Source organism: Hyperolius riggenbachi, chromosome 4 (assembly GCF_040937935.1).
Source record: "Hyperolius riggenbachi isolate aHypRig1 chromosome 4, aHypRig1.pri, whole genome shotgun sequence".
NCBI classification, from domain to species: domain Eukaryota; kingdom Metazoa; phylum Chordata; class Amphibia; order Anura; family Hyperoliidae; genus Hyperolius; species Hyperolius riggenbachi.
In genome coordinates this window covers 457435438-457460994 of record NC_090649.1, presented here as the reverse complement: position 1 = coordinate 457460994, position 25557 = coordinate 457435438, and the positions used below count along the sequence as shown (strand labels likewise).

The following is a 25557-nucleotide window of genomic DNA, read 5'->3' as shown; positions in this document are numbered from 1 at the left end:
CCGGCTGGCAGGGCATAGATTTCAATCACCGCCGCAGCGCGCACCAGCCATTTCCGTTGCTCCCTGCCGATCTTGCCGCTGAATCCCCGCCGTGTCCCGCCACAGCTCACTGGCTCTGCCTGTCTCTATGACGGCCGAGCCCCGTGAGCCAGTCAGGAGCCTATTTCATTGGCTCCTGGCCATGTTGATCAACGTAAGCAGCTCCCATTGGCTTACACTGATAGACACGGTCAGGAGTCAATAAAAGCTTCTCCTGACCAGCTCACATGACTCTGCCGTCATAGAGATGGCAGAGTGTATGTGAGGAGGATCCCGGCGTGCGGCGGGTATACCGTCTGCGGTCTCTGGTCCTTAAAGTGAACCAGAGACGAAGCACCCTTATGTATTTTACCATATATATCAGTGGGAACAGTAGAGAAAACACCTACCATGCTTTCTGTTTCATTCTGCACTGCACAGCTTGTTTCTTATCAGACCTGATACAATCCCTGACTGAGCATTCAGTCTGGCTTTGCTATAATGACTCAGCTATAATGATTCCTGAGCAGAGCCAGCAGGGGGCAGGCTTGGACTTGAAAAGACATGAGAGAACACAGACTGAGCTATAAATATTCCTGAGCAAAGCCAGACTGAATGCTCAGGGGGGGATTTTATCAGGGCTGATTAGAAGCAAGCTGTGCAGTGAAGAATGAAACAGAAAGCAAGGTAGGTGTTTTCTCTAATGTTCCCACTGGTAAAATACATGACGGTGCTTCATCTCTGGTTGGCAGAGACCGCTGGAACTTAAGTGGTTAATGTGGGCACGTGTGTCACTGTAACCAGGTGGTACACATGTATGGGGGCGGAGCCCAGAGGCAGTGGCGGGCACCAACAGGTAAAGTATACTGTGCATGGGACACATCATACACTGGGGGGGGCATCACCGGGAGTTCCGTCGCATTCGTCGCCTGTCCCGATATCGCACACCGTTACTGCCGCGTGCACCCGGTCGATCATGCCGGCCCTACATCTTGTAGCGTGTCCGATCGACACATGAGACCAACTTCTGCCCAACTAAATGCTCTTAACTGCATTAATCCGATTAATAATTAATCCGATTATAATAATCGAAATGAATGATCGACCGGGCGCCAAGTCTCCTGATGATGGCCACCTTAAATCCGACACTTTGATCACCACTGGCTGTATCCTTTGCTGCTGTGCCACGTATTTAAAATTCTTACATGGGCGCATGTGTCCTCCCTGCCAGGGGCACCATCGCTGGATTCAGCCCGGAACGACATCAGCCTATGTGGAACAAAGTGTCAAAGTCTGACACTTTGATCCCCTTTGGTACCACACTGTGGGCCAGATTTATCAAAGCATTACCGGCAGTTTTTTCTTCTTAAACTGCTCTAACCAGCAGGGGAACTGTTCTGCATGATAGTAAGAAACTTCTTAAATCCTACATAATAGTGGCAGTTTAGCGTGGATTTCTAGAACTGCGCTACAGTTAAGAAAAGTGCAAATCCATCCCTAAACTGTCACAGATGAAGAAGTGCTTATTAGCAGTTCTACAGATAATGCAGCAGTGCAGGCTAGGCATGATTTGTGAATTGTGAAGGGCTCCTCCCCCCTGCTGCCAGGTGTCCTGTGAAGCTGTTCTGTGCTTAACCCTTCCAGTGCTGAGCATTGATGCAATACAACAGATGTATTGGTTACCTCAGCAACAGCAATTCCCCTCACACACTGCACTGTCTGGGAAACCCTCCTAACTCCTCCTATTTAAGAACAGTTTAAGAAGGAATCTGCACTAGTGATATTTTAAAGATGTCTGAGACAGTTCTGCATAGATTTCTAAAAACCTGCCAATATTTTGTCTCAGACACCCTTGTTAAATGTCCCCCTGTGCCACATAATAGTGTTATTACATTGACGCATGGGGTTGGAGCTACAGCACAGGAGCTGGCACCATTCCCCTCCCCTACACTGATGCTGGGTCTCTTTCTCCCGCTAGTGCGAGGAGGTAGAGACCTGGCCAGATCCCTGCCGCTTTGCACATTCGCAATCACCCCCCCCAACACATTGGAAAAAGTAAGTGCTAGGGGAATATGGGTGATTGCTAAGATGGATTGGAAAGGGTTAAGATGTGAGCATTTTGATAAAATTATCCCATATATGCAAAATCAAATGGTAATTTTAAGAACAATTGACTAAGCAAGCCATGCACAGAGTGGATTTTTTGGCAGATTCTGAAGGAAACTGTTTGAGTTGGTATTTACTTCCTCTTTACCAACCAAAAATATTTTGGTTCATCGGGAAAGTTATCGGGAAAGATGGCAGTCTTCCCTTCAGCAGAACGGGGCGTGGCATCCACATTGCTTTGTACTGAATCCAGCTATAGGTAGCTAGTAAAGACGGCAGTCTGATCAATAATCGATCAGATATCTTCTTAAAGCAAACCTGAAATGAAAAAAAAAAACACCTTATAATAAAATGAATTGTATGTGTAGTATGGATAAGAAATAGAACATTAGTATCAAAGAAAAGAGTCTTATATTTTTTTTCAGTTAGTAGTTTATTTTATAACATTCATACTGTCACATTTGCAGTTTTAAAACCACACTCTGTATTTTAAGCTATAAAACAAAGCAGAAATAATGACTCTTTGAACTTTCCTGCAGTAAAACCTTGTCTCAAGCTGTCTCTCACAGTTTCTTGGCTGTTTAAGTGTTTCCTTCAGAAAACAGGACTGTAATCGACCAAGAGGGCCGAAGAGCTAAGGGAAGCTCTTTTCCATAGATAACTGAAGTTTGTTAACTCTTCCTGTACTGGAAAACAGTATGAGACTCTTTTCATTGCTACTAATGTTCTTTTTCTTGGTTGTACTACATATACAAATCATTATCTCATAAGCTTATTTTCACTTCAGGTTTGCTTTAAATCTAACTGTAAATGAGGGGTCCTGTGTGATAAATCAATCTTATTTCAGAATACCGTTTGTTTCTCGAATCGGCCAGCTATCGTCTCCTGTGTATGGCTAACATTATCTGCAATTGTTCTTCCAATAGCTATTAGGCAATCAAATTATTGCTATTAGATGCTTTAGAGATCATTTTTAAAATCAATAGCATAAAATGATTATCACATTACAATATATAAATATGTGGCCAGAATAACATTGTCATTCTGCAAGTCCTGTTCATGTTTTTGTCATGTTTTTGTTTCCCTCTCATTGGCAATTTGCAACAGCTGCTAAGTTATTGTACAGCACTTTATACAGGCGAAACTCGAAACATTAGAATATCATGCAAAAGTCCATTTATTTCAGTAATTCAACTTAAAAGGTGAAACTAATATATGAAATAGGAACCATTTGCAGGTGTTTTGGATTAATTAGCTGAGTCTGACACTTTGAGCCGAGAGTATTGTGTATTTTCACAATATTCTAATGTTCTGAGATTTAGATTTTTGAGGTTTTCATAACCTGTAAGCCATAGTCCTCAAAATTATAACAAATAACGGTTTGAAATACCTCGCTATGCAAGTCAGGAGTCTATGTCATATATTAGTTCCACCTTTTAAGTTGAATTACCGAAAAAAAAGGACTTTTGCACGATATTCGAATTTTCGAGTTTTACCTGTATTAGAAAAATAAAGGATATATAATAATAATAATAATAATAAACTGCTCTTTATGCTACACTGCCTATCAAAAGTTGTGAAACATCATCTTTTAAAATATCCAACACAGACTGTAAGTATTAGCTTATGTTTTTGTTGCTTATGTCTGTGCAATAAACTAAGTAATTACAGTAGATGTTATGACAAGGAACAATATTTACACATGCAGATAGGTCTACAAGAACATAATAAAAAGTGAAACTACCTTCATCAAATGATTCTCCTGGACAGCTATAGCTGCGTTACATTCTCTCTGAAGCCAAACTTATTTTAACATTCGCCTGAAGTGCTTTGTCTTGTATCTTGTAAGAGTCAGACCCTCAACGTTGTTATTGGCTGTTTGAAAATTTCCCTTCAACCTCCAGTTCCCTCCAGATGTAGTTCATTTTTCTCCATATTCATTTTGAAGCGTTTCAAATTAAAGATATACAGACTGGCAAAGGGTTTTCAGGCATTAGAAATCGTGCTCCACGTGAACAAAGTCACTAAAGTCAATGGGAATCGACCCCCCCCCCAAAAAATGTCTAGGTATGGAAGTGGCAGCTTCTGTCTTGTTGGTACCTTGTCAGGAATATAGTAAACATCACTGATAAGCAAATTACAGCCATAAAAGTTTTGCTGGTAGAATACAACTTCTGAGGGCAAGGAGAGATAAAAAATACATGAACTATTGACCTTGTTCTAACTCTGGGGCACTTAATAGGCTGCTACTGAATAGAGAGAGTAAAACATTCAACTTATTTTGTAAATGTTTAAATATCAAAAGAAAACCCTGGGATATTTAAAAAAAACATTTTTAGGAGTAGGAGGATAAATATAATTGTTTATTTCATTAGATTATTTTCACCTCGGGTTCACTTTAAAACACCATTTTTTTTTGCACCCTTCGCATAAATAGACAGAGACACACAAGAACTAGGTATGCTGTACGACCTGACAGCCATTTTGCAGGTTCCCCTTCTTCATAAGAGGCCACAAGTGTTTTGTGGCCTCTGACGAAGTGGGGGAACCACGAAACGCCAGGCTGCACAGCATACTCTGTTCTTGTGTGTCTCTCGATTTATGCTAAGGATGAAAAATAAAAGTGTGTTTTTAACAATACCCTTAGATTGGTACCTGAATGCTAGGTGTCTATACCTTTGTGGGTAGTCTTAAAGAGAAACCGTGACCAAGAATTGAACTTCATCCCAATCAGTAGCTGATACCCCCTTTTACATGAGAAATCTATTCCTTTTCACAAAAGGATCATCAGGGGGCTCTGTATGGCTGATATTGTGGTGAAACCTCTCCCACAAGAAACTCTGAGGACCATGGTACTCCTGGCAGTTTCCTGTCTGTGAACCTCATTGCATTGTGGGAAATAGCTGTTTACAGCTGTTTCCAACTGCCAAAACAGCAAGCAGTAGCTACATCACCTGCCAGCAGTAAAAACGTCATCATGTGATAAATGTCAGAATGTAAATCAAGGATTTTAAAGATTTTACAATGGGCAAACACTGACTAAATCATTTATACATAATTATTGTAAAAATGAAGCACTTTTTTTTTGTTTGTGGTGATGTCTCATTTGAGAGTAAAGTTGGCAAAAAATAGGCACCAATTTTTTGGCGAACAAGAGTTAGAGTCCGGTGTTTCAAGTAATCGGAAGATATATTGGTATATATGTAAATACAAGGAGCTGCCGAGCTCTTGGTCACGCTTTAATGCGCTTAAAGAACAACTATCAAAGAAACTGTGTTTCTGTTACCCCTGTGTTTCTGTTATATAGTTTACAGACTTTTTAGTTTTAGTCAGCAACACTTTAAAGCTTTTCAGATGTCTCTCAGCATAGACAGGGCCGGATTTGTCCTTTCCAGCACCCTAGGTCAGTTGTCACCAACCGCCCCCTCCTCCCCCCCATTCTGTCCAACTCTGACTAGTTTGAACGGGCTCCCCTCTGTTTTGCTGCTTTGCCTCCTGTTCAACAAAGAAGCAGTGCATGCTCTGCCCACTCTATGTAATTTTGCGTTCCTGTCTGCATGCAAATGATGCTCATGTATGAGCAGCACTTGTCAAGTACGCATACCCATAACACTCCCAGTACATCTGTACAGGAGTGCGAAATTACAAGGAGTTTGAGTGGACAGAGCTGCTTTTTTGACCTGTGTGCGATGGTGATGGCAGCACAATGCAGAGAAGTCCATCCAAAACAGAACAGGTAAGTAGAAGGATCCCAAACTACACACACTGCCATAGATGTAGTGTAATGCTAGGTACACATGATGCAATTTACTTTACTGTCAGGTCGATTATTTCCATCATGTCTGATCTGATTTCCGATCAATTTTTTGATTAATTTGCTGTTCACTTCTATGAAAAATAATTCAGAAAATTGATTGGAAAGCAGATCGGACATGTTGGAAATAGTCGATCTGACAGTAAACCTGTCAGAAAATTGCATCGTGTGTACCTAGCATAAGCTCAGGTGAACTTTACACAGTGACAATTTAGTACTTAAGACAGGTCTTAAAATCAGTCAGCAGAAAGTTTTGTAACAGAATAACACTTTTTTTTGGCTAACCAAAAGAAAAAGTGAGCCTTTGGCTAATAAGCCGTATTCAGACTTTGTTCCTGTATACAAGATGTTAGGCACACAGCTATGTATACAGGTAGCAGGAGATGCATTGATTGTTTTGTAAATATAAATAAATGTAACACAGTTGTCATTCTGTTTCAAAACATCGTGCTTTCACTGATGGTCAACACAGTACTTTGCTGGCAAAAAAAAGCCAGGAAAGAGTTAAACTGTAGCACAAAGAATGTTGCTGTCATTCTCTAGGAGAAAAAAAACAAGCCATAAATTAAACAGATCTGAGGTCTTTAACAGCACTGATCTATTAGTAATAAACTAACATCAGTCAGGGAGGAAGAGAGCTGCTAATTCCTGCCCGTGAATGCGTGCTGCATGAAAAAAACTAATCGGAACTCTGCTACTTGAGCCCATATATTTTTCTTCTCGCAGCAGATTGTTTGTCCCCTCTCGTCATACAGGTGACAGCAGATGCTGACTGCCATAACACACACTTTGCACAAGTGAGAGAGATGCAGGGATCGATGGAATTCAGGCAGACCAGTGCAAAGCAGGAGAGGTGATTTACTTTGACATGTGACCTCTTATCTCTCCAAGTCCTTCGCCCTGCTGATTTTTATCACCCTAGGCCATGACCTCTGTGGCCTTCACAGAAATCCGGCCCTGAGCACAGCCTGTGTGAAAAAATGCTTTGTTTACCAGCGGTTTGTAACAAGTTTGTGTCAGTGATCGGTGGGAGGGGGAGGCAGAGCCGAACTGTAACCTGGCTGTAAACTGTTTACTTTAGACTGCATGGCAGAGAGAGAGAGACACACAGCAGCATACAGAGAGAGCTGCAGCAGCTGGTGATTATTTACACACATTTGAAGCTATATTTCTGCTTTCTGTCATTCTGAACACATTTTACTCACAGTATTAGAGCCAGTGAAGATTGTTTCTGTAGGACCCAATCCTCCATAGTAATGCCCACAGTGAAAACTGTTCACTGTAAATGTAATTTTTCTTCACATAAAACATGAAAAAAAAGCCTTTGTATTGCTATTAGCTAGTTATTACTGAAAATATATGTGGCATTTAGAATTTTAGTTAACTTTGATAGTTGTCTTTTAAGCACACCAACTGCGCCAAAGTGTCAACAATCTGGTGAGTCCTACTCTATCTAACCATGCAAAAATGCTGTTTTTTGTTTTTTTTTAGCTTTCAAATGGGAACTATTCCAAAAGCCTAAAGCTGGCCACTAACGGTCCAATTTCTGGCAAAAAATCATTCGAGCAATCAGAAATTCTGATCGGATTGGTTGTAAATAATCTCTGTTGATGGGCTCAATCAATTACGAAAGATTATAAAAACAATCGTCCGATTGAATTTTCGTCTAACCAAAATTTGGATTTTGTTGTTGGATGTGATAGATAGGAAGCAAAGATTGGTTCCTTGGCCACATGGTGGGAACCTTGGCCACATGGTGAGCCATTATTTGGCTTGGCTATGATACAGTGGGGAGGGCAACCAGAAGATTGTGTAGGTTCACTTTAGGCAGCTGTATTTGCAATTTCAAAATATCGTAAAACAAAAAGACTTCCACCACCTCATGTGACTGTGACATATTCCAGTGTTATTCTTCCTCCTGTTCTGATTCTGACAGAAGTTCAACTCCTTGAGCCAAAATCTTCAAACACTGACTCATCAGTCCATAAAACTTTCATTCTTCCCCTGTCCGGTTCTTGGGTATTTTTGCTCACTTTTTTTTTTTATCACAGATATTTTAAATAGCTTGGTTTTTCCAACTATTGAAAGGCAGTGAATCTAGAGTTGCCTGCTCCTTTAATCCGTTAATTTGCTTGACTTTTGATTTGCCGCTTTCAGTTGTGGCAGTTAGTTCAGAGACCTGTTCCTATTCAATAAGCTCGATGTCTCCACTTACCCTCCAGGGAACCAAGAATGGGTCACAGCTGAAATTCTCCCGTCAGCAAGCAACCGATGTAATAGACTCTGGCCTGGAGAGAGCGCGAGAGGTCACCAGGTCATTCATCGCTCCTCCCGGAACCTACGTCATCTTACCCTACACGGAAAACAAGGGACAGGAGTCTGAGTTTCTCCTTAGAATCTTTACCAGGACGGCGCAGGTTGCTGCTGAGTAAGTGCTTTGTAATTGTATATCTTAAAACATATATTTCTCCAGCATAACACTAAAGTCCATGTCTAGTACCGTTAAATAATACAATAATGTCTATCTCCGGTAGGGATGGCAGAACACATTTTGTCGGCGAACGGTTACCAGAGAATGTGCACTACTTGCGAGCTCGCAAGTAGCGCGAATGATGCGGGCAGTTTGCGCATGCCCTTAACTGTCCCATAGTGGCATTTTTTTACCCTTCACCATGAAATCAGGTGTGACAGGATAGTCAATTAGATATAATCACCACCTGGGCCACTCCCCCTTCCTCTATAAAAGACTCGATCCCGATGGACATTTTCATTAAAGCGGCATTGTCACCATAAAAATCTAATTTCAACAGCAACTGGTCTGAGTTTATTAAGTGATAAAGATTCTAATCCTGCATTCAAAACTTGCAAAACTTTTTCTGCTGTTATGGTTTGGAGTTATCACATACTTTAGGAGCACTGGCCCTAGTGCCAAAAAGTGCCAAAAAGTTGAATGCTGGGAGTTCTTTTGAATGCTGGGAGTTCTTTTTATCTATAATCTATTCCTCCTCTTCCATTTATTTCCCTGCCTAGCTGATCACTTGTGTTTACAAGCAAGGCTGAGGAGACTCAGTGATTGGATGTGTAAATAAAAAAAAGACTCTGGGAAGAGGGCAGCTAATGAATACACAATGAGCAAGAGAAAGGAGGGGGGAAAACAAGAGTCAGGGAGGATAGGATGTCAGCATTAGCTTGGCAAGATGGCCACTGCCTAGAATAGGATTTTCTGCTTTTACTTTGTAAAATTCACAGGAATCATTACGTTGATAGCACAATACATCTGTTATGTAAGTAGAAGTAGTATTTATCTACTTATATATGTGTTTTTTATTTCTAGGTTAGCATGGGTGTCGCTTGTTCTTTAAGAATCTTCTTATTACTGATGGCCATGTCTAGGGGAACTCATAGAGCAGCATGTGATTTGTTTGATCAGCTGATAGATTTGCAAAGCAAAGTTCTGATTTGATGTGTTCACATCCTGGTTTAGCACATGATCGTGACTAGCACATCAGAGACTTACATATCTATCACCTGACCAAACTGATCACATGCTTCTCCATGAGTTCTTCTAGACATGACCATCACTACTTCTTATATCGGCACTTGTATTAATACCACCACCAATGCTTTTACAGAAAGCTATCTCTGTTATAGTTTTAATTGCTGAAAACTTCTGTCTTAGGTTTCATGAAACTCAGACAGGATTAAAAGTGGACAACCCATCAGTGAACTCCCATAATTCCTCTGTGTCGTAAGTATTGCAGCTAAGGTCTTTTTAAAATTTTCTTGGGGTTTGCTGCTTGCCCTATCGTGTCATGTGCGTATTGCTCTGGTGCCCCGGGCAACTCACACACCATTCTCCACCATGCCCTGTAACCCTACAGCTAATCCTCCCATGCAGTTGTCCCTCTATAGTCAGCTCTTCTACATTTGCCCATAATCCTTGCCATCCCCATACAATCACTCATGGCCGGATTTCAGGCAAGGCCACATAGGCCATGGCCTAGGGCACCAGGAAAGCAAGGGGCGGGCTGGAGACAGAAGGGTGGTAGTAGAAGTTAGCCTGCTGAACATTCGTCCTGCTACACAGAGTTTGCACATAGCAGTGGGCAGCTACCAACAGCCAGATCTGGCAATCAGGGGATGAAGGGGCAGCAAAGGGCACTTACAGGGATTTCCGAGCTGCTTGCCTCTTACTGAATGTGCCAAGGAGCTTACAATCTAATCCCTGACATCATGTCACTAGCTGTCCTCAGAGGATCTTATAATTTTATCCCAGCCATCACTTCACTAATTGTCCTCAGAGGAGCCTACAATCTGAACCCTGCCATGTTAGGGGGGGGGGGGGGGGGGGAGTTTAGTATACAGTTGTCAGGGGGCAGCTGGTGATAGTGGGCCTTGGGCGTGAAAAAGTACAAATCCGGCCCTGCAATCACTGCTTCTTTACCTACTGTCTCATATCCTAAAGTTCTTATGAGCCCTTGTAACTAGTTCTCTTCTTCCTCCACTCACTGTACCCTTCATCCTTCTACCCTCCAAATGTTAGTACTCGTTTTCCCACTGATATTGAGAGCTTTTTGTGGGGCTATGCTAGATTTCCCTTTTGCAGCTTTCATCTGCCCCTCTTGTTATTACTGGGCTCTAGTGCCCTCCCAATGTACAGAGGATAGCTGCCCCACCCCTCCTCTACAATTAGTCTGTTCTCCACTAGAACATTTTCCACCCTAAAAAAAAGTTGAGGAATAAGGAGTTCACATTATAATCCAGACCTTTTCATTTCTTTGAAACAATGGTTTCCTTATCCGAGGTGGTGCTCTAAGCACCTGCCTAGGTGCTCTATGCCAAGAAATGGCCCTTTAACCAGTTATTTAAGCTTGACTCCTCCACTACTGTCAGGTACACATACTAGAGAGTAAAAGTGATGTAGGAAGGGAGAGAAAGAGTTGGGGTTGGAAGGGAGAGGAAAGGGGGGGGGGGATAAAGTGGTGGAAGGGGGGTTGTGGATCAAAGCAAGAAGAAGGATGAAGTCTTCAGCTACTTCCCTCTCTGCTGGTTGAGGCAGAGGAAGCCAGGATAGTGAGTTTGCTGTCGCTGATTTGATGTCTTGTGAGGTCACCAAGAAAAAAATACATATTGGCCTCAATTTACTAAGCTTAACTCCTGTTATATCACCATGGTGATAACTGTAAAACAGCTCAGACGAGTTATTAAAGGAATACTTAAGGCAAAAATAAAAAATGAGTTTTACTCACCCGGGGCATCCCTCAGCCCCCTGAAGCTGGATGGTGCCCTCGCAGCCCCGCTCCGATCATCCTGTCCCCGCCGGCGGCTACTTCCAGGTTCGGCGACAGCCGCCAACAGGCTGGGAACGCGGCTGATTCTCCGCGTTTCCAGCTGCTATATCACCCTCTATGCTGCTATAGCGTATATATATACGCTATAGCAGCATAGAGGGTGATATAGCAGCTGGGAATGCGGAGAATCAGTCCCCAGCCTGTCGGCGGCTGTCGCCGAACCCGGAAGTAGCCGCCGGCGGGGACAGGACGATCGGAGCGGGGCTGCGAGGGCACCATCCAGCTTCAGGGGGCTGAGGGTTGCCCCGGGTGAGTAAAACTCATTTTTTATTTTTGCCTTAAGTATTCCTTTAAAGACAGGAGTTAAGGTTAGTGAATTGAGGTCATTGTGCATTATTTCTTAGCGTGCCCACTGGTGTCCCAGGTCTTGAAAGTCCCCAACTCCTGTCCCTACTAAAGGGTTATTGACTCCCGTCCTCAACCAAGGGTGGTTAACTCCTGCCCCTAGCCAAAGATAGAAAACATTTTTTCTTAACTAAGGGGGGAAAGGGGTTGGGTTGAATCCTGTTCCTAGCCAAGGATGGTTGCTGTCTCTCCCTAACCAAGGGCAATGATCAATTCTTGGCACTAATGAAGGGTGGTCACCTCCTGTCTCTAAACAAGGGTGGCCAACTGCAGTAACCTTTGAAAGGGTGATACAAGTAAAGAAACATTGTCACCGCTTGCATGCCTCACTAGATGGGTGTGTAATAATAAATGCATTTGTATGAAATATTTTAGATACCAGAGCACTAAGTCAACACCAAGAGACAGTGAACAGAATCTATACAACAATAGAACTACTCTAGAGTAAGTATTTATTGTTAATTCGTGATATAAAACTATTTTTTTAAGAGTAGCTTAATTGAACTGTGACAGCTGACAATCAGACATGTGTGCGGCACCCGGTGATCCCCGACACCCAACCCACGAGCAATCTGTCGGATGGATCTACTTAACCACAGCGACACGCCCCCCCCCATCACATTGTTTGCGCCAATATCCAGCCTGCTGTGTGACATCACACATGCGCCACTCATCATCCTCCTGCATAGCAACACAGCGTGTCATTAGCTACACAGCTGCCATGTGTGTGTTCCATTGATGTTGCCCAAGGGCGATGTGTACGCACCCTATCAAAAGGTGATCAACTCCTGTCCCTAATCAAGAGTGGTCAACTCCTGTCACTAAGCAAGGGTGGCCAACTGCTTCTACCTGTCAAAGGCTGATGATAGTAAATTAACTCTACTAACTCTTGCGACCATAACCAGATAGCACTGTAAGGCTAAGTACCCACGGCCAGATGGATTGGGGATCTCCACCCACAAATGATCATTCTCCAAACCATCTGGTTGAATCTGCTATCGCCGTTGGCGCTGTTGATCCCTGATGTAGCTTCGGCGGAACTAGTAGGATTGTTTGACCACCTTGGCCCTGTTATTACACGCTATTGGTAAGCTCTGCACCCCTCTTAGTTACCCGCTTGACTACTCTCTTATACTTTTACAGTGCTAATCCTCAAATATTTTCTACCCTGGCTGGCTGGATATCTGTTTCTTTATGATATTAACCAGCGCTATGGACTTTCTGTTTTTCCACATTCATTTATTGATTTCCTTGACTTGGTGGTAATCTGTCTTTTTCACTGGATTATTCTATTTTTATTGTTTGCATTTTGTGATTCACATACTGTTTTGCTTATATTGCACTTGCACTTTATGGTCCTTATGATAGGACCTCGTTTCTCAGTATTGCTGCTAAGCACTGTCACTTTTTATGATGATACTATGTACAGTTTTCATGTCAGCATATACACACACACACATATAAACTGGGATCTATGGGCTCGGGGGACCATCTTTGTTGACTCTTGACTCTAAGTGTTTTTAACATATATTTGTTGTTGTTGGCTTAATAAAGATTGCCTATGGCTATGTTGTACTGTCCATGATTTACCAGATTAGAGGGAACTACTTTCTCTCTTGGTTCTTGTATCATTATTAGGTGGGTCTGCAGGCCTAGATTTACCTCACAGGAGCCTATTAGCACAGATGTTCTGGCACCCTAGACTCCGCCCTCCATGAATCTACAAACCCCACCAAACTGTATTGCAAAAGTGCTGGATGCCCCAGTTGTCACTTCTTCCTTACTTCCCTTGCCTGTCATAGGTAGCTACAGGTGCCCCTAAGTATTAGGTAGGCAGAAGTATCCTCAATATTGCGTAGCTAGGGGTGCCCCCAAGTATTAGGTAGCTAGAGGAACCTCAGTATTAAGTACCTAGGGGTGCCCCGACTGAAGGGAGATCTTGTCAGTAGAATGCCAAAAGCACGGCGAGTAACCTCTCATTTACAGTCTTATCAGGGCAGAAGAGAGGTAGGCGCTCAGGGAGGAGAGTGAGCCGCCTTTCCATCTCCAGGCGCCTGTAGGCACATGCCTACAGTGCCTTATGGGAAATCCGGCCCTGTGGGTCGGTGACCCTAGTTCTCTAAATTACTAGTATTCCCTATTGTGAGTTAGTTCCCAGTAGATACAGCTGGGTATGTCTTCAGGCTCATGCTTGAGTTTAATATCACCCTTGGCGCTATCGTAAACGAACTAGTGTAAACAACAATGTTTGATTGGAACAAATCTCATGAATGTCACTGAGGTTCGAAGCGATAATCCGTGATTTAATCCAGCATGGCTGTTGTTCAAAAATTAATGATTGCTGCAGATGTTGTGCGTCATGAAACATTGTTTAACACATTTTTATTAAACCATATTGATGCTTTCCTTGCGTTGAAAGACATCCATGGCTACAATTACTAGGTAATGCCTAATGATGTTGATCCAGGAATTTTATCTGATTGCCATCTGGAGTCGGGAAGGAATTTTTCCCTTTTGGGGCTAATTGGACCATGCCTTGTAAGGGTTTTTTCGCCTTCCTCTGGATCAACAGGGATATGTGAGGTAGCAGGCTGGTGTTGTACTTTATACTGGTTGAACTCGATGGACGTATGTCTTTTTTCAACCAAAATAACTATGTAACTATGTAACTATGTACAATATCGCTGAAAAAAATTGTTTATGGGTATGGGCCTTAGTGGGTATGGGTCTTTAAAAGTGTATCTGTTTTGTTGTGTAATAATTTAAATATCTGGTTGACATTTGTAGATACCAGAACACAAAGGCAGCACCAAGACACAGCGAGCAGAATCTATACAACAACAGCACTTCTCTAGAGTAAGCCAAACTGTGGTGGTGCTTTCATGTTTGATGAAGAAAACATTAAAACTAACACAATTTAATCAATTCTTATCCCTTCTGAGATCATAGTATAAGATGTACAATGATGCTCTTTGGCGTAGTAGAGATATTCAATGAGTTTTATACAGATTTTAGGCAACTTTATGCAGCTTGGACGTAGACCAATCAAATGCAACAGCTGTCTCATAAGTTCGGGAATGAGTTAATGTTTTTTGTCGAAGTAAGAGTTATGCTTTAAGACAGAGTTAAAGGATAACCCAGGTGACAAGTGACAAGATGAGATAGTCATGTGTATGTACAGTGCCAAGCACACAAATAACTAGGCTGTGTAATGAATAGCGACATAGCAGCGGCGGTGAATGGCGTTACCACCGCAGCTGCTTCTGATTCTCTGCCTACCATTCTTCCCTCACCTCGGGCGTCTAGCACGCCGAGGACGGGTGTCTCTGCTGTTCACAGGGGTGCATTAGCGTGTGTGCACGCTCACCATCAGGATCTTTATGCCAGGAGGAGGCGCGTCAGCTGACCGGCTGGTTGGCTGACGTCACAGGGCATGCTCGCCGCCGCTGATTGGTTGAGGTGCGGTGGGCGTGCCTCAGGGGTATCCTCCGCTTCTTAAGCACGGCGGATTCAGTAGCAACTTGTCTGCTGTTGCGAATACTTCATGTTAGCGCTCAGACTTTAGATAAATCCAGAGTGCTTTGATCCGGGAGGAAACCGGGGATTTCACAAAGTGATAGGATTGTTTGATAGCCATAATTATAATTGAAAATTGTATTATCTGTTATGACTCTTGCTCGTTCTGACTATTCTTACTCACAGTGATTTTGTACTTCTGCCCATCTGATCTTGCTGCCGACTCTGCCTGCTATAACCTTCTTGTCTTTGCCTTCTGACTTTGTACCGTATCTGCCAGCCTGTTGCCAAACTCTGCTAGTCTGACTACTCTACTCTCACCAGAGGGCCCTAGTCTCTGGTGAGGGGTCTGGTACTGTTAGTGCCCACCAGCTCCTCTGGTGTGGCATAGTCAAACCTATCAGTACTATTGTTGCACCAAGCACTACACCTATCTACACTCTTTGCTATTGGTTGCCTCCTCAGCTCTTGTATATCTGTATTATAGGTGATTCTACAGATCCCCATATAATCAGGTATATATCTACATTATAGGTGATACTGCAGATCACCTAATAATCAGAACTCTGTTAATGCTGACACCAATCGTTACAGGTTGTGTTCCTTTTTTTCTTTCTCTGCCTGAAAAAGTTAAACATCAGGTATGCAAGTGGTTTCTGCCCAGGTTGGGACTGGGTCAGACTGTAGCATAACCCTCACTGATAAGTAATTACAGCCATAAAACACTTTCCTGTCAGTAAATGGCTTCTGAGAGCAGAAAAGAGATTATAAAAAGGGTCAATAATTCATAGATTTGAGCTCTGGCATACTTCAATGAAGGTGTCATTGAGCAGAGACAATGAAACAGTAAAAACGTAAACACTAGATATAAATATAAAATAAAACTGTGGGATATATTTAAAAAAAGCATTTTTAGGAGACTGAGGATAGATACAATTGTTTTTCTCATCAGTTTATTTTCACCGCAGATGTCCTTTAACGTTAAGGGGAGATGTAAGGGTTACAAGTCAAGAAAGGGTTAATGTTAAGGGGAAAGGTTTGAGTTCAGATTCAGAAAGGGGCCTTCTGATGCAGTAAAAGCAAGTCCTTATGTCCAGATTAGCACACTTAATGGTAATGGCCGCCCGCAAAGTAATCTTTAATAAATGGATCTTTTCTGGTGTCCCAACAGTGTGGGATGTTAAAGAAGAACTTATTCATCTCTTTAGAATGGACAGATTGGAGGCCTTGCTACATAAGGACAAAAAAACAAAAAAATTCTTTAAAACCTGGAGACCGTTTATTACAAAGACCTTTTCTAAAAAAGAAATAATTGAGGTGGTATTACCTTTCAAAGATACAAAATGGTATTTAACAGAACATTTGTCTGGCACATTAGGACAGCTAAAGGTGACATAGGTGTTTATCTTATAAAAGTTTGGAACCAGAGACGACGAGGGAGGGTGGGAAGGCCGGGGGGAGAGGGAGGAGGGAACGGGGTTAAAAAGGTTTTGTCCAATAAGGGCATATCTGTCGGACTAAGGTGGAGTCTTAACAAACGTTTAACGGAGCCTTAATCTGGTAATAAATTTAAAAGATAAGGAAGTAATTTCATATTCCATCTGACTTTGATATAACACCTGGTAACTATGTAAATTTTAAGTGTCTGTTGGACAAACTGAAAACCAAATAAAAATTTGTTTTAAAAAAAAAAAAAAAGCAAGTCCTTATTTGAGAAATGACAAGGCTGTCAGAAAGTAGTGAGCCAAAAATTCGCCAGCACACACTCACTGGGAAAATGGAAAGAAACTTTTATGGTTAACTCCGCCTTTCCAGATCCGGGATCGAAATTGCAAAATCTATTGAGGAACCCGGAATGTCAAAAAACTGCCTGTCATCACTAATCACTAATTTGTTAAGGCTTGTTAATAATCTGCTCCAGGTGTTCTGCGTACAGTGAGTTGGAATTCATTCCCCAACCCTTGCACAGCAGAGAAGAAGATAGCAACAGACAACAGTTGCCCGTCTTGGCTTCATTTTTGCCATATGGAAAGAAGCAGCACCAGGGCAAAGGACTGAGTCTTAAGTTATGTTTACGCATTACCTTCTCTCTGTCTGCTGGTTGGGGCCACTAAAGATCACTAAAGCCATGATAAATTATGTTGGTTTGCTATTGTTAATCAGATGTCCAAATCCCAAATTAAGGCAATGAAATATCACCAAGAAGAATAATGTGTACTCTATATTCATTCCACCCACTTGTGCCTCAGGTCTTTCCGGTCCCCAATCAAGAATGGTCAAAACCTGTCCCTAACAAAGGGTAGTCAACACCATAACAAAGTGGTCAACTGCTGCAACCTGTCAAAGGCTGATAATAGTATATTAACTCAACTAACTCTTACGTGCATCAGCAGATAACATTATTCAAAGTATTTATGTGTTGTTATATTATAATTCAAATATCTGTGTGACGTTTGTAGATACCAGAACTCAAATGGAGCACCAACACACAGCGAGCGGAATCTGTACAACAACAGCACTTCTCTAGAGTAAGCCAAACTGTGGTGCTTTCATGGTGGATGTTAAAAACATTGAAACTAACACAATTTAATCAATCCTTACACTTCTGAGATCATGGTGTGGGGTGGATAGTATGTGTTTTCCTGCCAAACCTTGATTTTCGCAAGAAAACTACAAGGTCTGTTTTTGAGGCATGTCCCCACAAGTTACCATGACCTCCGTGGCTAATTTGGTGATGGCATGTCTGGGATCTTTCGAATGAGTCAGCGCCATAGACTTCAGTGCAAAAATAGGACTGAAATGTTATGGCTAATTCAGGATTTCTAGATTCAGGATCAGAATGGCGAAATATAACAATGTTGAAATCCCCCCCTCCCCCCCCCCCCCCCCTTTCCTCCTCTATCTTCAATCCCTAATTTACCAAGGTCTTTTAAACTGCTGCAGCCGCTCTGCATACAGAGGGTGGGAACATTCCCCCCTCCAAACCCTGGCAGAGAAGAAGGTGTTAACTAGCAAAAGCCCCATCTCAGTTTCTTCTCCAGTCTTGTTAAATGGAAGACACAGTACCACAGGGTTGAAGGCAATGTCTATAACTAATGCCCCTTCCTGTTGTTTGTGCAATTTGAGGTCACTTAGTGAGAAGGAAGCCATGATATTTGTTTATCTGTTGTTAATCTGATGTCCCAAACCCACTAAAGGCACTGAAGCATCACCAAGAAAAATAATACATACTTTAGGTGCCCACTGGTGCCCTGGAGCTTTCAGGTCAATTTCTCTCTCTAACAAAGAGTGGACAACTCCTGTCCCTAACCAAAGAGGGTCAACAGCCGTTCCTAACCATGGATGGTCAATTGCAGCAACTTCTCAAAGGCTGATAACAGTATATAAACTCTACTAACTGTTTTTAGATACCAGAATGCAAAGGCAGCACCAAGACACAGCAAGCAGAATCTGCACAATGGCACTTTTCTGGAGTAAGCCAAACTGTGGTACCTTTATGCTGGATGATAAAAACATTGAAACTAACACAATTTAACCAATTCTTACACTTCTGAAATCATGGTGTGAGGTGGACAGGACAATAATATTCTTTAAATAAGTGTTTTCCTGCCAAACCTTGATTTTTGCAACTACAAGGTCTGTTTTTGTGGCATGTTCCCACAAGTGACTGTAACCTTCAGGGCTAATTTGAGGATAATGGCATGTTTTGGATCTTTCGGATGAGTCATAAACTTCAGTGCACAAATAGGACTGAAATGTTATGGCTAATTCAGGATTTCTAGATTCAGGATCAGAATGACAAAATTTGTGGACCCCCACCTACACACACACACATGCACGCACGCACGCACGCACGCACGCACGCACGCACGCACGCACACACACACACACACACACACACACACACACACACCGCTTATCTCCACTCCCTAATTTACCAAAGTTTACTAACCTGCTGTAGCCACTCTGCATGCAAAGGATTTGGTAACACTTCTCCGAGGCCAACTCATGGCAGAGAAGAAGGTATTAACTAGCAAAAGCCCTATCCCAGTTTCTTCTTTAATCCTGTAAAATGGAAGACACAGTACCAGGGTAGAGGACAATGTCTATAACTAATCCCTGTTGGTTGGGGAAATTTGAGGTAACTCAGTGTGGAGGAAGTCATGATATTTGGTTTTCTGTTAATCTGATGTTCCAAACTCACTAAAGGCACTGAAGCATTACCAAGAAAAATATGGACTTAAGGTGCCCACTGGTGCCCTGGAGCTTGCAGGTCAACTTCTCTCTCTAACAAAGAGTGGTCAACTCCTTTCCCTAACCAAAGGTGGTCAACACCTGTTTCTAACCATGGGTGGTCAACTGCAGCAACCTGTCAAAGACTAATCATAGTATATAAACTCTACTAACTCTTGCATTCATCACCAACTAACATTTGTATAAGTTTTTCTGCCATGCTATGTTATATTTAAAATATCTGTATGATGTTTGTAGATACCAGAACTCAAAGGCAGCACCAAGACACAACGAGCAGAATCTGTACAACGGCACTTTTCTGGAGTAAGCCAAACCATGGTTCTTTCATATTTGATGAAGAAAACATTGAAACTAACAGAATTTAATTATTTCTCACACTTCTGAGATTGTAGTGTGAGGTGTACAGTGAAAGTTTTTGACAAGATGGAGTAGGGATAGTAAGAGTATTACACTGACTTTAGGTAACTTCACGCAGTCCATATTTTCACTGTCAGTTTAAATTGTAAAAGTTTCTCAGACTGATTTGGTAAGAACCTACTGTAGATTGGAGTATAAGCTAAAAATATGCCACAATCCCAACCCTACCAGGATTAAAAATGCATTTTCTTACCAAAATTTGAGAATTGTAGTTTGCAAAAACTGTTTTTTTGGTGATGATAGCATGTTTGGAGCTTTTCAAAAAGCCAAAAATTCACTGCCGGGCACTTCATTGGAAAAATGGAACTTACCGGTAAATGTTATGGATGATTCAGGCTTTCCAGATTCCAGGCTTCCAAGGGTTGGGGATCGGAATTGCAAAATATTTTCTGGAAACCAGAATGCCGAAAACCCACCTCTCATCTCTAGCCCCTAATTTGTGAAGGCTTGCTAGTCTGCTCTAGGCATTCTACATACAGTAAATTGGAATTTGTCCCCCAACCCTCACACAGCCGAGAAGAAACAGGCAATATCTATACCCCTGCCCCTGTCTCGGCTTCATGTTTGCCATATCAAAAGAAGCAGCACCAAGACAGAGGACCATCTACAGCAACCTTCTACCCTCCCTCCAAGCTTCGGGACCACTAAAAGTCACATAGGTCATAGGAAAATATTGGGCGTGTTGCCATTATTACAATGTCTTAATCTCAACTAAAGGCACTGAAATATCACCAACAAATATACCACATAGTGTACATTCTTTCTTAGTGTGTCCACTGGTGTTCCAGGTCTTGATGGTCCCTAACCAAGAGTGGTCAATTCTAGTACCTAACCAAGAGCAGCCAACTCCTGTCCCTAACCAACGGTTGTCAACTCCTGTCCCTAACAAAGGGTGACCAACAATCAAATGCTGATGTAGTATATTAACACTACTAACTCTTGCATGCAACACCAGATAACATCCTTAGAAGCGTGCCTTGCTATGTTATAATTAAAATATCTGTGTGATGTTTGTAGATACCAGAAAACAAAGTCAGCGTCAAGACACAGTGAGCTGAATTTGAACGGCAAGAGCACTTCTCTAGAGTAAGCCACATTCTGCAACCTGTCAGAGTAAAAGTAAAGCAACTCTGGTACCTCTTACATGCATCACTGGATACTATTTGCTGCTAGAAGTGTATCTACCTTGCTATTTAATAACTCAAACATATGTCTGATCTTTTTAGATCCCAGAAAAGTAGAACAACAAGAAACAGTGAGCAGAATGTAAACAACACAAGGGCTTCTCTAGAGTAAGCCAAACGGTGAAGCATTCATGTTTTGATAACAGATGAAAAAGAAAACATTTCAGTTGTTCTCAGGGGACTGTTGTTGAGATTGTACGATGAGGCGTACAGCGATAACGTTTGTGCTGGTTGATTGTTGGAGAAAAGCACAGATCACAACAAGAGATCAGGCAAACATCACTTTTTGAAAGGACCTGCTATCAGGTCACACTGGGTTGTGCATTTTTGCCATTTTGCGTTCCTTGTACATCTAATGAATTCTGGTGGTGTCCCTTTTTTTCTGGGCAGTATTATGTTTTCATACTACCCAGTGGTAATCTTAATTTTAAACTGGGATAACCAAATAACACAGAATAGATTATGGAAACTAGATTCCAGGTTGCTAAAAGAGTGAGGGCCAGTATTTAAATGTGTTTTTTTTTTCCATGGCTAGAACACAATGAGGGTGGGGGGCTTGTCTGTCTGAATTTTTATAAAAATGACAATGTCTTTTTTGTGACATGTTTGTGTGACAAAATTCTGATGCTCATCTCTAAATCCTTAATTTGCTAAAATTTGCTAATCTGCTGCAGCCTCTCTGCATACAGTGGGTGGGATTGGAACAAATCCCCTGTCCACCACATAGCTAAGAAGAAGGTATTAACTATCAAGAGCTATTCCCCTGTCCTAGCTTCAGTTTTGCCAAATGGAAGAAGAAGCAACAGGGCAGAGGACAGTGATTGCTGGTTGGGGCCACTTGGAACAGAAGACACCATGATATTGGGGTTGCTGTCCTTAACTCATTGCCTTAAACCCAACTAAAGGCACTGAAATATCAAAAATAATATGAATGTTATCTTTCGTCGTGTGCCCACTGGTGCCCCAGGTCTTTTAGGTCCTTAACCAACTGCTGACCCTAACCAACGTTGGTTAACTACTGTCCATAACTTAGCATGGTCAACTGGTGTCCCTACCCAATGGGGGCCAATGGCTGTCCCAAACCAAGGGTGGTCAACTACTGTCTCTAACTAATGGTGGTCAACTCCTGACCCTAACCATGGGTGGTCAACTGCTGTCCCAAGCTAAGTGTGCACAACTGCTGTCTCTAACCAAGGATGGTCAAGTCCTAACCCTAACTAAGCATAGTCAACTGCTGTCCCTAACCAAGGGTGGTCAACTCCTGTCTCTGATCTAACCACCTCTTTCATGCATCATTGAAAGCTATCTAGTTATCTATAAAAGTGTATCTGCCTTGCTATGTAATAATTTAAATATTTGTTTGACCTTTTAGATACCAGAACACAAAGGCAACCCCAGCATACAGCGAGCAGAATCTCTACAGCAACAGTGCTCCTCTAGAGTAAGCCAAACTGTGGTGCATTCATGTTCGATTAAAGTAAAACATTGCAAGGAACACTGAAAGAAATACAATTTAAACACGCTAACCAATTGTGCCACAGAGACTGTGTACCACAAAGACTGTGCATGCAGTTGCTGTTGAATGATTTTATGGGGATGTATGTGTGTCTTTTGGAGGGAGGAAGTAAGTCTGCTCCAAGAAGTTTCAGCATGTAGTGTTGGTGGTATAATGGTTAGGATAGCAGCCTACAGAGCGGTAGGCCTGGGTTCTATTCCTGGCCAATGTGAGTTGACTTTTGACATACTACAAATCCTTAAGCAAGCTCATTTTTCTCTTGGATATATCATAATGGTACATGCTAGGCTGGCTTCAGCATGTAGCATTGTAGTGCGTTGTGTTGGTGGTATAATGGTTAGGATAGCAGCCTACAGAGCGGTAGGCCTGGGTTCTATTCCTGGCCAATGTGAGTTAGCTTTTGACATACTACAAATCCTTAAGCAATTTTCTCTTAGATATATCATAATGGTACATGCTAGGCTGGCTTCAGCATGTAGCACTGTAGTGTGTTGTGTTGGTGGTATAATTGTTAGGATAGCAGCCTACAGAGCGGTAGGCCTGGGTTCTATTCCTGGCCAATGTGAGTTGATTTTTGAGATACTACAAATGCTTAAGCAAGCTCATTTTTCTCTTGGATATATCATAATGGTACATGCTAGGCTGGCTTCAGCATGTAGCGTTGGTGGTGGTATAGTGGTGAAGTGAGCTACCTACCATGCACTCAGACCTGGGTTCAATTACCGGCCAAGGTATGTAAGCTGGCTTTTGAAATACTACAATTCCCTGGAATACAAGACCCTCCTCCCTCCGAGAGGAGAGAGAGAGGGAGGGAGTAATATAAGGAACAACAATCAGCTAGGAACAAGCCTACAAGACCCTAACTAAACTCTCCCTAGCAGAGTCTGTCAGCAGCTGTCCCTTAACTAATTACTGTATGCAGACGAGTGAGTAAAATGACAGGAGAACCTTGCCTTTTATAAGGGGGGGGGGGGGGCTCCAGGAGTGAGTGTAGTCTGATTGGTGACAATGTGCCTGCTGACTGTGATGTAGAGAGTCAAAGTTGTGCTCAATGGAGCATTATGGGGGCGAATCGAACTTCCGCAAAAGTTTGCCTTCGTCGGCGAACGCAAACCACCTAAAGTTTGCCTGGAACCGTTCGCGGGCGAACCGTTCGGGCTATCTCTAGTTTAGTGGAAACAGGCCCATAGGCATTCATTGGAGTCAGTTTTTCTGCATTCATTCTGCATCCAATCTGCGTGTAGTGGAAACAGGCCCTTAGGATCCTAGCAATGCCCCTGGCAGACGCAGTAGAGATTTTCTTGTACTGCACCTGCACAGGACGCTCCCGATTACAGAAGCGCAAACGAGGACACACGTGGCCAGGGCCGTGCAGGCACAGTGGCCGAACACTAAAGAAAGTGAAACTGAGCTGCAGCAGGGGCCCGGAGGATCGTTGAGGACCACCGCGGGTGCAGGGGGCTGGCAGAAGCCCCAGGTAAATGAAACTCTTTTTTTTTTCCTTAATCATTACAGGTTTCCTTTAAAGGACCACTATCACGAAAATAGTACAATTTAAAACAAATGTAAATAGAAAGTACATTTCTTCCAGAGTAACATGAGCCATAAATTACTTTTCTCCTATGTTGCTGTCACTTACAGTAGTTAGTAGAAACCTACAGGTTTTGGGCTAGCCCATCTCTTCATGGGGGATTCTCAGCATGGCCTTTATTCTTCATAAAGACACTCCCTGAAAAGAATTTACTCAAATATGTTGGCCAGCCTCCCTGCTTGCATCACACTTTTATGTCAGTTGGACGGAACAACTGCCGTTCGCTAAGTGCTTTTGAAAATAAATAAGACCCTGAGAAACCCACATGAGGAGATGGGCTACTCCAAAACCTGCCGGTTCTGTCAGATTTCTACTACCTACTGTAAGTGACAGCAACATAGGAGATAAGGAATTTATATCTCATTTTACTCTGGAAGAAATGTACTTCTTATTTGAATGTGTTTACATGCATTGTAAATTTTACAATTTTCCTGATAGTGGTCCTTTAAGTGTCACTCTAATTCACTCAAAACTGTCACAATCCCACCCCACACCAGGTATAAAAATTGCTTTGTCCTGCCAAAACGTTGCAACATTTTTTCACAACGTATTTATTTATGTACCGGTATTTATTTTTGTGGTCTGTTTCCTAGAAGTTTTGAATCATGATGGTACCATTTATTGGCTCACTTAGAGGTAAATTTCCAGGCAGTGGCTGTATAGTGTAGTAGTTAAAGGCTTTGTCTCTGACACAGGAGACCAGCTCTTCCTCTTCAGTAAGCCAGCACCTATTCAGTGAGGAGACCTTGGGCAAGACTCCTGAACACTGCTACTGCCTATAGAGCGTGCCATAGTGGCTGCCGCTCTGGTGCTTTGAGTCCACCAATTGGAAAGAGCAATATAAATGTTCTGTGTTGCTGTGTCCTGTGCCATGAATAAAAAAGTGAGCTTTCGGCTAATAAGCCTTCATCGGACTTAGTTCCTGAATATTGAAAAAGATGTTAAACAACACAGCCCATTCAGGACATTCTGGACATTCAGAGGAGACACATTTTTTTGTAAACATGATAGCTAATTTATGACAAATAGATAAGACTACTAGTCTGCTAAAACATCACATATCACAGGCTCCAGGTGATGGGGAGACATCTAAAATCCAGAGTTCAAATGTAACTTGGCAGAGTACATACACCTACAATGAATAGTGACATGGTATGTTCCCACAAACACAAGTGACCCTGACCTACAAAGTTGGCGATGATAACATGTATGGGGACTTTACAATGAATGTGTACCTGTAAGGGAAATTGTGCACCCAATAAGTACTTGCCTCAGTAGAGGAAAGCCCCCCCCCCCCCATCCTACTCCACCAGACCCGTTCCAGTGCTGTGTCCTCTAAGGGCAGTAGGATGGACAGTTGAAGCTCCTGCAAGCTTTGGTGGTCTCAGCACTGCAATGGCCTGGTGGAGGATGTCAGGGGAAGCCTCTGGAAGATCCAGAGGCTT

The 25557-nt window shown here is 42.4% G+C and overlaps 1 protein-coding gene across 14 annotated transcripts in view; it reads left to right on the top strand.

The window, feature by feature from the left end:
• LOC137504402 (calpain-13-like) overlaps positions 1–25557 on the top strand; it is a 232546-nt gene that overhangs the window by 157885 nt on the left and 49104 nt on the right. For 5 of the 14 annotated variants that reach the window (XM_068232775.1, XM_068232776.1, XM_068232777.1 and 2 more), the window contains 9 exons: positions 8161–8366; positions 9618–9686; positions 12010–12078; positions 14422–14490; positions 17610–17678; positions 19642–19707; positions 20839–20907; positions 21048–21113; positions 22378–22446. In XM_068232775.1, the coding sequence (XP_068088876.1) occupies positions 8161–8366; positions 9618–9686; positions 12010–12078; positions 14422–14490; positions 17610–17678; positions 19642–19707; positions 20839–20907; positions 21048–21113; positions 22378–22446 (752 nt within the window). The remainder of the gene's footprint in view (positions 1–8160; positions 8367–9617; positions 9687–12009; positions 12079–14421; positions 14491–17609; positions 17679–19641; positions 19708–20838; positions 20908–21047; positions 21114–22377; positions 22447–25557) is intronic. The other 9 variants (XM_068232780.1, XM_068232779.1, XM_068232778.1 and 6 more) reach the window with 9 other exon arrangements.